At 43.6% G+C, this 13,808-nt stretch overlaps 1 protein-coding gene across 1 annotated transcript in view; it reads right to left on the bottom strand.

Moving 5' to 3' along the window:
- LOC125293896 (inactive dipeptidyl peptidase 10) overlaps positions 1-13,808 on the bottom strand; it is a 37,537-nt gene continuing 23,729 nt past the window's right edge. The window contains exons 8-25 of the mRNA XM_048242111.1: positions 13,585-13,705; positions 12,133-12,287; positions 11,911-12,008; positions 11,550-11,673; positions 11,076-11,117; positions 10,841-10,945; positions 10,481-10,572; positions 9,556-9,603; positions 8,439-8,557; positions 8,284-8,331; positions 7,134-7,232; positions 5,048-5,114; positions 4,062-4,256; positions 3,908-3,962; positions 2,143-2,242; positions 1,495-1,553; positions 907-979; positions 1-504 (exon numbers count right to left, since the gene is read on the bottom strand). Of these exons, the coding sequence (XP_048098068.1) occupies positions 281-504; positions 907-979; positions 1,495-1,553; positions 2,143-2,242; positions 3,908-3,962; positions 4,062-4,256; positions 5,048-5,114; positions 7,134-7,232; positions 8,284-8,331; positions 8,439-8,557; positions 9,556-9,603; positions 10,481-10,572; positions 10,841-10,945; positions 11,076-11,117; positions 11,550-11,673; positions 11,911-12,008; positions 12,133-12,287; positions 13,585-13,705 (1,824 nt within the window). The 3' untranslated portion in view covers positions 1-280. The remainder of the gene's footprint in view (positions 505-906; positions 980-1,494; positions 1,554-2,142; positions 2,243-3,907; positions 3,963-4,061; positions 4,257-5,047; positions 5,115-7,133; positions 7,233-8,283; positions 8,332-8,438; positions 8,558-9,555; positions 9,604-10,480; positions 10,573-10,840; positions 10,946-11,075; positions 11,118-11,549; positions 11,674-11,910; positions 12,009-12,132; positions 12,288-13,584; positions 13,706-13,808) is intronic.

Raw genomic sequence — 13,808 nt, forward strand, 5'->3', positions numbered from 1 at the left:
CACACACACACACACACACACACACACACACACACACACACACACACACACAAATACAAATACACATACAAATGAGTGAAATGGCACCCCCCAGTGAGGTGACCGGCTCATGACTGCATCCTGTCCCAGAGGAGGTCCAGTAGTTGGCAGAGTGGCTCCCCACCTCTCTCACCCTTCGGCTCCAGTAAGGTGGCAGCTTTTGAGGGACATCGCCTGCCCTCACTTAGTCTCTCTGGGGGTTTAGGTGGGGGATTAGGAGAGGGGAAAGGTGGGGTGGCACTCAGTCATCTTCCTCCTCATCCTCGTCTTCCTCCTCGTAGACGTGGGACGGGTCGTGCTTGAGGCAGTTGTGCAGATAGTGGACAAGCGTGCAGCTCTGGTGCTGGAGGCTACGGGCCTCTCGAAGTGTGTGGCCCTCGTCAGGGTACAGTTGCAGGGAGTAGTTGGCCTCCACCTTCACCAGCCGGCTCAACAGCTCAGCGCTGTGCTGGAAGTGGACTCGGGCTGTCGCACACGCACACGCGCGCACACACACACACACACATACACACATACACATGTCATGAACATACAGAACATGTGCAGAAAGAAAAAATATGAGCTTGTTTAACATAGAGTTACCACAGTACACACACACACACACACGCACGCACGCACACAGACACAGAAACTGTACTAAAAATTAAATGTATGTCTAAAATGATCTATTCTAAAATCAACTTACTTATACAGAAAATGAAATAGCACATATTAAAACTTAATAATCCTACTCTTTATCCCACTCTTTCAAGAATGTACAAGAACAACAGCAGGAAATCAATGAATATAATATTTCCTCTCTATTGAAACCACTTCTCCTCTGATTAAAATCATTGATTTGGGCTTTTTTACATTCATAGTGCTTACCATCTGCTGTTCCATGCAGTAGAAGAAACTGCTCATTTTTTAATTTGGTGGAATCCTCTAGGAGCGAGGCCGCCTGCCGAGACACAGCAATCACACAAACAGCATGAACTATGAGACTGTCGTAAAACTGGTGAAATCTTAGTCGGAGTCAGACAATAACGTCTGTCTGTGTACTCGCAGTGCAACAAACTTGTCCATGAGCTTGCAGTTATAGATCTGGGCACAGACATAGTTAAAGTATGTTATGGTTATGGTATTTTTGTCCAAAGTAACTTACAGTGTATGAACACTAGAGTTAAAAATAATACTTTTTAAGCCTATATTGAGCATAATAGTAATAAAAACAACCATATCCATAACAATAGTAAATATCAACAACATGTAAGCACAATGCATGCATGAGTGAGCATATAAAAAATGTAAATGTAAATCAGGTTTATTGGCCAAGTATACTTGCATATACAAGGAATTTGTGCAATACACACCCATGTATGTATTGTGTGATCATTTGTGTGATCATTGCTTGCACTTGCTCTGTGTGAGGGAATGTGAATGTGTATGCGGTGTTGTGAAAGTTCACTTTTTTACCACATAAGCATGGTCCTCCTTATCAGGGAGCCCGAGATACCTCTCTGAAAAAGCAGCACCTGCACACACATATGACTCATCACTACCTTGTACATCCCCTATGAAAACCCAGTTTTAAAACAGACATATTTTAGAGACAAAAGACAGTTAGCATGACTGTGATGACATGATAACATAACTCTGCCTTTGGACTTTGCTGCTGAGGATATCGTTTTGTATTGCAGGCAGCTTTCATGAATAATCTTTTTGCCCCTGCATGTGCCAGTGATAGGCACTGAGTGTAATTGTGATGCGATCTAGGAAAACCCTTAACATGGTGCACTCAAAAATTCTTGATTCTTCAAACCCCTCTGCTGAATTTTCACCAAGAAGATTCTGGACACTGTCCCCTAGCAAAATCCTTGATACCATCCTCCCAAAATCTTGGACATTGCTAGGATGGTATCAGAATCATAAGTTAGTAAAATTGCACCAAGGGTTTTCCCAGATCGCATCACAATTAAGGCAGAGGTGGGCTGAACGTCCTGTGTATGGCAGAGCAGAGCACTAGCAGCAGGTGCTGCAGAGGAGAGGTCAGGGCGAATGGGACAGATCGATCATATCTGTATGCCACGGGGCGTACTGGTGTGAAACAGAGTGATGGCTCACTATAGAGTTTGAAGTCCGTAATGGGGGCCACTGCGACCCCGCACTTGAAGAGTTGATTGGTGCCAGCCAGCATTTTCAGGGTCAAGTAGCCTCCAAATGCCTGTCAGAGGATGACAATGTATATCAAAGTCACTGGAGACTTCTGAGAACCTTTTTTACTACTGAACTATTCCTCTATAAAGGTAGCCTGTTTTGATGTTGCATTAATGGTTTCTGGGTTTGGATAGCAGTGCATGCTTTGTGTGTTTTCATATAATGTGAGCTATTGGATGCCAAAAGATCCTTTGGATGGATCTATCTGTCTATCCATCTATCTGTCCATCTATCTGTCTACCTGTCTATCCATCTATCTATCTATCTGTCTGTCTATACTATCTGTCTATCTGTCAGTGTTATATTTTAAAATGTGTTCAATTATATATCGTAAACATGGCAATTACCAACCATTTCATTTGAAAATTCTAAAACAACGATGTTTTTTCATACTTCAAAATACAGTTTTTCTCAGTCGCTTTGGTGCTTTTTTCAGATCAGAATGAAAATTCTCATAACTATTAGTTCAACCTCCACAACATTTAGTCATTTGTGCACATCATAGTAGCAATTTCTCCTTCCTCTGAACAAATTGCAAATACTTTTGGACATGTATCAGTTGCTTTCATACAATTCTCTGTTGTTTTTTAACATTATCATTTGCTTATGTCATGTCAGTCAAAGTGAACTATACTTATGAATGCTGAATAGTCGTTCCCAATAAAACTAATAGTCTTCATTTCATTGCTTGAGTCATTACATACAAAATTGTTGAAGTAGTTATCAAATTCTGTCACAGTGCTGTAGAATTGCAAAGAGCATACAGTAAAAATGTATGCATTCAGTGTCTTGTACTCACTTACTCACCTAACTACAGCAATGTGTAACTTTACTGTAGTTTTCAAATGGCTGTACAAGTACTGTATAGTGCTGTATTGAGCATGTTCAGGTAGTGTCACCGAGTTCTGACCTTTTTTTGCATTGGAAAACACTGAGAGAACTGTCATAATGAAAACATGACAAAGCCATTTGACTATCTTGTTCATAAACGATGGTGTCAAGACTTCTCATTTTGATGACACTGACAGTTTCATTGACATGAACACCTGCTTTTGAGGAATGGACTATCCATTTTGAGCAAGTGACGTGCTTTTGCAGGTCATCCACTAGGTTTTGCAGTTTGCACTAATTGTTTTGAGAATTGCACTAACTTCTGTGCAAATGTTAATAGTGATGTGAGAAAAGCACCAAAGCGACTGAGAAAAACTGTAACATTTGATAAATGAACCTTACATTTTTCAGTAGCCATACTGTAGGTGTGTAGATTTGAACAAAATCTTGTTTGGTTCTTACCGGGGCTTTTACTGCCTTAAATATCCGATTTTGTTTACCACGCTCGGAGTTTAGTGCTGGGCTGGTGGGTGCCTATTTGCAACCTTTCTCACGGCACATCAACGGCCGTGAAAGGTCACATTGGTCACAGAAAGGTTGCAAATAGGCACCCACCAGCCCAACAATAAACTCAGAGCGTGGTACGTACAGTAGCTGATTTAGATACTCTTATGGTGTGGGTGCTTGCATTTCTATAGGAATCCGCCGTCTTGGTTTGTATAGAAATGAATATTAAGTGACACATGCACGTAAGAGGTTGGAAATACGGGACGGTTGGTAATAGGTGACGTTCTTCTAGTATGTATTTTACTCTGCCTGAGGAAATAAGAAGAGTAGATACCTTTCCATAAAGAGCCACTCTTCTGCTATCAATATAAGGCAACCGCATCAACCACCTGCAACAGAGAAACACACACATGGCATGGCGCTCTACTAAACTCATTTCACCATTTTAGAGACCAAATAAAGAACTTCCTGCTAATGACATCACTCACTCCACCACGCCAAGCTGGTCCTTGACCCTGAGTGGCCCAGGTTTGCGAGCGTCCAGCAGGCCCACCTTCTGGCCTCTGGCCCCCCTGCTCCTGCCGTCCACCCAGGCCACGGCCGTGCTGTGGGAACTGGACAGCACATGCGGCCAGTCCAGAGAGAACTCCTCTGTCACCAGCTGACTGCCTGGACTACCGTCACTGTGATAGAGAGAGAGAGAGAGAGAGAATAGAGACAGAGATAGAGAGAGAGAGAGAGAGAGAGAGAGATGGAGAGATAGACACATATTGTTATCACATATAATATCACATATTGTCCTATGATTCTATGTTATTTTATGTTCTGATTTTTTTCTAGACATACAGTATATTGTTTGCTTTGGCAACACTTTCTTTATGAATGGTCATTCCAATAAAGCTTTTTGAATTGAATTTGAATTGAATTGATACAGAGAGAGAGAGAGAGAGAGAGAGAGAAAGAGAGAAATGAAGAAAGATATGAAGCAGAAAGCAGTAAATCTGGAACAGGAGCAAAGGATGGAGGAAAGCAGCAGAGGAAAGAGTATGTGGACATAACGCTGGTATGCCAGTGGAGATTGAAGGTTTAATATTGTCTCTAAACTTTCTCAGCAACTCAGTACAGATGATCAAAACCTCACCAATCAATCCTGGAGGAAACTAGGAGGCATTGATATAGAGTCAAACCTTCAACACAATGTTTAAACAAATTTGTCTTGTGCCCACAGCAGAGTAGCTTACATTGACTTAATGGCAACTATAATCTAATCACTGTACTGACTCACCATCTCTACTACCCTCGCAAGCAGCCCTCACCATGCGCACCAACAGCAGAGAAAGCTGCAACACACTGCTGCTCACTGCTGCTGCTCAGTTTAATTTTTTGTTCATTTAGTTTTAAGGGAGAGCAGGGAGCCATTGTTTGAAAAAGGACTGGAAAAGACAGGGTGTATGGAGATGGAGGACTGGCTTACACAATAACCAGGAGAGGGAGAAGGTCCGCCTCATAACCTCTGGGCAGGGAGAGCTTGATGTGTAGATCTGTACAGAAAAGACAAAGACATAAAAACAAATAAAAAGTGAAGCAGAGGAACGGCGAAGAGTCGTCCTCGGTCATTGGGGTGGGGGTGGGGGGGGTCTGTGAGAGGGATGCTGATTGAGGCCGCAGGCGGGTGCTCGTGTTTAGGAACTAATCAGTATTCCAGCACCTACCTCCAGAGGGGCTCTTAAGCACGGCTAAATGAGTTCCCCTGAGCCGCCCGCATGCCTGCACACTCACACACACCCTTGTACACACACACATAGAAACACACACACACACACACACACACACACACACACACACACACACACACCCACACATACTCTCTCTCTCTCACTCTCACACACACACACACACACACACACACACACACACACACACACACACACACACACACACACACACACACACACACACACTCTCTCTTTCACACTCTCTCTCTCACACACACACACACCAACCCTCAGGCAGATGATCAATGACACAAACATAGACGACCAATCACAAGCACCCTCACAGCAACTAAGAAATTGGAGAGTGACACATCAGAATATGCCACACAGAAAGGTCCACACACAAATACATGGGCACAAAAATGCACCTTTGAATGAACAAAGTGTAACGGATGCCAGCTAGCTTAGCTGTGCATGTGGAACGTTGGTAAACCTCACTCCCCGACGCCTCAAGAGTGCTGCTGGCATGCAAGCCAGTAGCCTGGGCTATTAGCTCAATTGTTAGCGCACTCGCCTCCCGATCCGAGGTGCTGCTGTTCGCGGGTTCGAGTCCGGGCGTGTGCAGGGCTGAATCGCGCAGGTTCAACACAACGCAGGTTACAAAAGCATACTGTATATTCATAAAAATATAGACAGACACACAAACACACACACACATACCTATCTATACAGATCCCCACCTTCACACACACAGACACCCTCTGAGACAGCAGGAACCCAAGTTTCCTGTTCCCCCTGGATCTCATTAGTAAACAGAAACAATTACACAATCAATAGTAATCAAGACTTATCTTAAATTTGTCATGATTTCTTTTTTCCCCCAACGAGACCAATAATGCAGTGTCCACAATTTGCTCAGGGGCAGCCGTGGCCGACTGGTTAGCACTTCAGACTTGTAGCCAGAGGGTTGCCGGTTCGAACCCAGACCAGTAAGAACGGTTGAAGTGCCCTTGAGCAAGGCACCTAACCCCTCACTGCTCCCAGAGTGCCGCTGTTGATGCAGGCAGCTCACTGCACCTCACTGTGTGTTTCACTAATTCACGGATTGGGATAAATGCAGAGACCAAATTTCCCTCACGGGATCAAAAGAGTATATATACTTATACTTAGTGTCCCTAAAGAAAACAGTTAAAGGCAGGGAACCATTTAGTTTCTCCTGCATAAGCATGCTGTCTTCCAAATGCTTCCATAGATAGCTTTGTAGAAGCCAAATGAATTTACAAAGACTACTTACAAAGTACTTTCCCTCCTACTTCCAAATGACAAAACAAATAATCACTATAACTTCAAAAACATATATTACTATTACCTTTCAGTTTATTACATTCATAAAGGTGACTTTCTTTGGTTTGCTTGTTTCTGCTTTCTACGTTGCCTAATAATTCTGCACAGTAATATTTACCTGCACACACAGACATCCTCATAAAATGGCCAAATCTAAAGAAAAAAACACATCAACTTCCAAAAATATGAAACTTTGATATTAAGGAGTCTTTTGGGTTGATTGAGAACACAATTGTGGCCCAATAATAAAAATAATCCTCAAAAATACAACTTGCCTAATAATTCTGCACACAGTGTACTTGCGACCAATATCATGGCCTAACAATTGGATCGAAAAACACACACACTTACACACACGCTCACACACACACACACACACACACACACACACACACACGCACACGCACGCACACACACACACACACAATGATATGTAAATCGCCACCACACCTACAGTATATCCCATGTCTGCGCAAACACACAAGGGAGCCTGGGTCCTACCGTAGCTGTCTGATGAAAGCGTCTGGTACAGGGTCTCAGGAAGACGCTTGGCTCCGAGAGCAATAGCCAGCGGTGCATTGTCCTCCAGGACTGTGTATCCTAGAGACCACACACACATACACACCTATAACTGGAGCACGTCATACTGCATCTCCATTTCACCAGTTATGGGCAGGCCACTTACAAAATGTAGCTTAAACATACACTACACTCTGGAGGCATGAATATGGGGACTCATGAACATGCCCCCAGAGTGTAGCACTGTAGCTGCCTGGAAACTCCAACTGTTGGCTGCAGCAACTCGAGTTTTCAAGATTTTTTTTCGTCCCGATAGTACTCATGACCTCAAGAATCAGAGATCTATGAAAAATCACTGGATTTCTCCTTTAAAAGTAGCTTATAGAGTAGCTTGTAGCTTAGTTCATACATTTTGCCCATCACTGCATTTCACCTTGTAATGCGCAGGGTTGTCAGGATTTTGACAAAGCTAGGCATGAGAACATCACCCATTAGATTTTAGACTCATGGTCTTCAAATAAAAACAATATCACATGCACTTAAATTTAGAACCATTGAAGAGTGGTGACCGGGGAACCGTAGGGATGGCTATCAAAATATGAATTAAACATTTCAGCCATTCAAATAATGCATACAACACTACTAATTCATCTAAATGGTCTTGGTGCATGTGTTTGCTTATTAAAGAAATTAAGTTTAATGATCTCCTCATAGCTTGGCCACAAGTAGAGGGTCAGCAGTTCTCTTTTCTCTGGTGTACGTGTAAAACTTTTTTAAAAAATCATTTAGAATTGGATGTCCAGGAATCTCCAGGTCAGTGTCTTCCAAATGATTATTTGGCATCTGTGGTCTGACACTGCCCTCTAGAGCCTACTGTAGCCTACTATGTCTGTACAATGCCATAACTTTTTTTTACTTAATGCTTTTAATGTTACATGACAGTGGGAGACGGAAATGACCCGGGCTGGATTCGAACCCAGGTCCCCATGGGCACATGGACCCAAATAAGGGATGGGCACTGTAACAAGTTGCGCCACAGTGCAATGGGAAATAAATCCCATGTGATTTTGTCTCTGCTAATAGTCCTCAATCAGTCTTGCCCACAGGGGAGTGTGTGTCTGTATACACTTACTGGAGGGGTCACTTGTGCCATGAACGGTCACCTTAGGCACTCCAGGCCCTGTGAAGGTCACACAGTTTAAGATTAAGATTAGTGAGAAAGGCCGAACATATTATGGATTTCCCATTCACTCATCCATGACAGGACACACATATCCTGAGCCTTACCTAAGCAGTGGAGGATGAAGTAGGTGAGGTTAGGACTGAACTGGACTCGGAAGAAGTTACAGTCGTCTACGAGGCCACAGGTCAGGCACTGCCTCAGGAAAACGCCACCTAACTCTGCGCTGCACGAGACAAACGCCGACAAGGTCACAGGACCACAGGTAGACAGAGTATCTCACGTACAGGATTTGGTACATCCACTTGGAATGTGTGATGGAGAGAGGAGGAGAGGAGTGCACAGTAATTCTCCAGAGAGTTAAATAATGACCTGGACCTGATGCTGAGAAAGCCATTGTTCAAACTCTCAGCTGCCCTTTTCGGAGAACTGTGTGCATAATGACTTTGACCTACAAATAACCAGCCACATACCATTACGAAATGCCCAGAAGCTCTTGGATCGGTCTGCAGTTAATCCCCATTTTAAAAACCCACTCTCTACACCCCGGCATTCCTCCATCCCCAAGCCATGCAATAAAACAGTAGAGAAAACCTAGCCAATGGCAGAATAAATAAATCAAGGGGGGCACCTATGACTTTCTTCCATCCAGGCAGCCTGTGCCTCCATTGATTCGGACACATCACTGGCCCTATCTGCCATAAATGAATTAGGCGGGCTGCAAGCCTAGAGCTCAAAAAATGTTCTGCCACGCCTTGTGCCTCTCCTACCAAGAATATGAACACCATGGCCTTTTTCCTCAATTCAATTAAACTCAAACCAAGTGAATCTAATTGATTTTAATGGCTTTCTAATATTCCGACAGCTGTGTGTGTGTGTGTGTGTGTGTGTGAAGCCATCGTCTGAGAATTAGGGTACAGGATATCTGTTTTCTCCAGAATCTTCTCTAATAGATTAAATGAAGTCTGGATTAGGCAGATATTACACCAACCAGAGAAGGGCGACACATTATGAAAGCAGAAGATGAGGCGGTGTGCAAATACGGTCAGGCACATTCTGATGCAAATGTGTTGCAGAAATGGAACAGAGGAGGAGATGAGCCAGGCGTCACGCGGTGTGCGTGCGTGTGTGTGTGTGTGCGTGTGTGTGTGTGTGTGTGGGGTGGGTGTGGGTGGGTGTGTGTGTGTTCAATTATAGATGAGATGCTGCAGCGCAGACCCTTACCTGTACAAGTGTCGGCTCTGTCTGGATTCCTCCGTGCTCAGGAAGTAACTACAAGTAAAGACAGCGAGATAGACAAGGTCTTAGATGGGCACAATGTGCTACCTCCAGATGTGGTGGCCTGACAGGAGTCTATTCTAACATTCCCCATGCCACCATACATGTGTGCCTGGTAGAAATAACATGTCCCATATGGGCTAACAAACAAGGGCCATATTATTAATTTTACGCTGGGGACAAAGATACATGGAGATCTTCTGTCAGGTAAACAGATGATTCACTAACAACGATGTATAACTTAATGTAGAGGAAGTCAACACCTGCAGTTTTGTTTAGAGGAAGCAATGGTTCTCCCATATGGGTATAAAGGCAGGCAGAGACCATCTGGTGCATGCATCACATATACACACCCCCTTAGCAGTGCTATGTAGTTGCAGTCAGTGTGGCGCCAACGCAGAGGTGTCACAGACCTGACCTCAACCACCTTCACAAGTTTGGAGTTTGTAAGTCAGACTTGGAGACTTTCAGTTCAGACACCCTTTTTCCGTGCTGTCATATTCAATGACCGAATCCTCTAAATGCCACCATCACTGTAATTTCAAAGGCGTATAATCTCATAGCACTTAAGTGTTATTATCTCATTCCCAGAAAGTCAATTAGCAACTCTACAATTACTGTCCATCACAGCTGATCTGAATTTAAATTTCTGTTCTGTTTTAATTAAATGTCGCCTCGGTTCCCAATAAACGGCTCTGACTATTTTTTTCACTCTTGTTTCCTGGATTCAATCCCTCAGCATGGCTTCTCGATAGGCACATAAAACAAGGACGCACAATGAAAAATGACTCTGTGCCCATTCAGCACTGCAGCTTCTCTAAGATGGTAAAACACAGCACCCTGATTTAAACACTTCCGAAGGCTCTCATACATTTTCCCAGCTTCCTCGTCCAGCGCGCAGAGAGAGGTGACATCCCAGTTGCCCGATGTCAGGAAGCGAGGGGAAACAGATGAGAGAGCAGGCTGCACGAGAGCAAATATGAAAGAGAAAAGGGAGAGAGTGACAGAGAAGAAAAAAAGAAAAGAGAGAAAAACATTAAAAAGCAGGAAATGAGAGTCGACGCTGAGATGCCATTAAAGATAAATTACAGAGGACGAGAGGGGGAGGGAAAGAGATGTGAGTGGGGAGTAAATGAAAAGTTAAGAAAGTAAAACAGAAAGACAGAAAATATACACAGCCTGAATATGTAGAGAGCCTGAGCTTATGCACATGATACATCTGAACACCCACCTGAGAGGAGAGGCTTGCAATGTGGCGGAACTCCCCACGGGCTCCTTGCTTGGCAGGAAGTGTCAGGTAAAACACAGAGCCATCTGCTGAGAACAACGGCACCTCCTGCATGCAAAGCCATCAACATCAGTCAGGCCACAAATATTGTTTTGATGGATAGCATGTTATGGGTAAATATGTGTTATGTAAAAACGTGGGTGCCATTGATAGGAAAGGACTAAACACTACAATGTACCTGCTGTTGAGTCTGCCAGAAGTCCACGGCCATTTTGTTTTTCTGGGGATGTAACGGGATAAGACAGACGCTAAAAGACCCAAAAAGATACTAAGACCTTTTTAAAGCTGAGATTGAGCAGAGGTGACAGTATATGAAAAACCTTGCAGCCGTGAGAAATGTGAAAATGAAATACTAAGAGAATGGGGGGGGGGGGGCAGAGAGAGAGAGAGGGAGAGAGGGGGGGGTGAGAGAGCAAGAGAGGGGAAGACTAAAGAAGATTAAAAAGTGAGGATGACCTTTAAAGTTCAGTTGGACAGAACCAGTTTCCAAGGGAGAAAGGAAGTTAGACAATTCCCTCAAAATTATCTGGCATAGAAGGTGAAAGGGGACTCCCAGCTTAGCAGGCAGAATAGAGAGTGGGTAAAAATCTCCAAGAGCTGCACAGCTAAAGGCACTTAATGGGCAGCTGATGCTTGACCTGTGTCCTCTCACCTCAGAGCAGGCCCCAGTAGTCGCCTCACAAACGGAGAGCACTGATTGGTTCTGGACCCGATTCAGCCAGCGCACAGCTAGCTGAGTGCTACTAATCCAGCTGACCATCGAGATGTAGCTGTCTCTGACACAAACAGACACAGATAGAGTAAAAGGAACATATGAGCACAAGGAAAAAGGCTGAAAGAGAGCAGGAGAAAATAAGACAAGAGAGACGCTGGGTTTTAAGAACTGCCATGACAATGTTTCAAAGAGAATTATTCAGCATTAATCAGATGCAGAGCACAGCTCAGTGCCATGACAGCACAATTAGGTCAACTCTCTGTCTAAGTCTGGAGGGGGGTGCATCAGGGACCAGTACCTGGCCCGCTGAGAATCTGGGGGGATCATCTCCACTGTGTGAGCAGGCCCATAGAGATTCACCACAAAGAGCCTGACTGAGGAGATGTGAGAGCCTGCCTGCGGAAAGCACAGATGAAGGCACACTCAGAGCATCTGACAGAAAAAGGAAACATTAAAAAGGGAGCATCCCAAGCTCCCCAGCACTTTTTAAATTTTTTATGGAATGGAAATAAGGCCTTGCCTTAGGGTATGGGTATAAGATATTTGAAGGGTATATTCCACCCAGGAAGTGAGGGATCTCCATTAGAGGTGTGGCAGAGTTGTTGATCGTGAGGTACGCCAGACGGGCACCATCTACCGACCACCAGAGAGCCTTATACGACAGCAAAACCTCCTCTGAAATTTTAAAAAGGATTTACATTTAAAATCACATCTAACTCCTCTAACGGTTTAAAACATACATGGGCAAAATACGGCCCGCGGGCCACATCCGGCCCGTGGGCTTTCCCTGACCGGCCCGCGTAAGGTCCCTGAAAGAACAATAGTCAAGAGCCTAGCATAGAGATAATGCATGCAAATCAATATCGTTGTTTTTATTTGTACGCCCATACATTTGTGCATGGATGCATACGACGTAAACACCCTCACTGATGTGCTGGTGAATAGAATTTATGCTTCTGCGTCAATGCAGTTGCCTTTACGTCGGCGTAAACCTTTCAAAGTTTTGTGTCTCTTATGTCTCAAGGCCGCTCACCACTGCAAAGGTTGTTAGAACAAACTCCTACTGCTGCTCGTTGGCGTCTAAAGGCGTTCATTTCAAAACGTTACTGGCAGATAGACAGTTTACAATCGGATAACCCCGTAATTGTAACCAAAATATGTCTGAGTTTATTTGCAAAGCTTATGTTAGATGCTACCCACAGGTTGCTTGAAGCAGCCGGCTCAACACACAGAGCGAGTTGACCAATCACAGTTATGTGCATAAAGTTAAAGCAAAAACATAGCCTACATTTTTAAAATAGTTTTCTTTGTGCATGTTGATTAACTACTATTGTCTGCTCCACATTTTCGTAGTCTAATTCTGCATAGAGTTAATTTAATGATGGTAATGATTTAATGATGAGTGTTGATGAAATGGTGGCACAGGCCTATCAGTTGTAGCCTACTGACTCCTTCACATTTTCATGACCTAGCCTAATTATATAGATATTGTAGTACTTTTTTATATCAGTCTTTAAAAACTGCAAAAAAAATGTCAATGTCAAAAAAATCATTTTGGAGAATGAGGATTAAATACTGGACATAGATTAAATATTGCTGTTTTTCCTTTGTCTCCCTCACATTTTCATCTTACGACTAGTAAACAAAACCATATGATTTACTTAATGTTATACAAGAACAGAATAGAATTGAACAGAATGGAGACTTGAGTTTGGTATTTTGGGTCCGGCCCTCCTCAACAGTCCCAGTTTGTCATGTGGCCCCTTGGGGAAATTAGTTGCCCACCCCTGGTTTAAAAGGTAGTTTTCAAAAAAGCCAGCATATGAAGACTAAAGTGCACACATCTCAACCCAGAAGCATTGTTATCTTCAATGGTGGCTTTATTTCACTGATATGACTAACATTAGCTCCACATATATTTCTTACTATTTCCAATATGCTAGCAATTTTGTAAAAAGTTGAAAAAATAAACCTTCATAGGTCCAGTCGGTCACGCCATTGACCACAAGTCCCTCCCTGCCTGTTGAGGTGAGGCGCATTGCTCGACTGGACACATCTGGCTGGTAGTAGATGTCATTGTCAAAGACATAGACCTGACAGCAACAGCAGAGAAAGAGAGAGAGAGAGAAAAGGGAGAGAGAGAGAGAGAGAATAATAGGGTGGTATCAGGAACAGATGGACTCGATTACCATAAAT

The sequence above is a fragment of the Alosa alosa genome, chromosome 4 (assembly GCF_017589495.1).
Source record: "Alosa alosa isolate M-15738 ecotype Scorff River chromosome 4, AALO_Geno_1.1, whole genome shotgun sequence".
Taxonomy (NCBI): Eukaryota; Metazoa; Chordata; class Actinopteri; order Clupeiformes; family Clupeidae; genus Alosa; species Alosa alosa.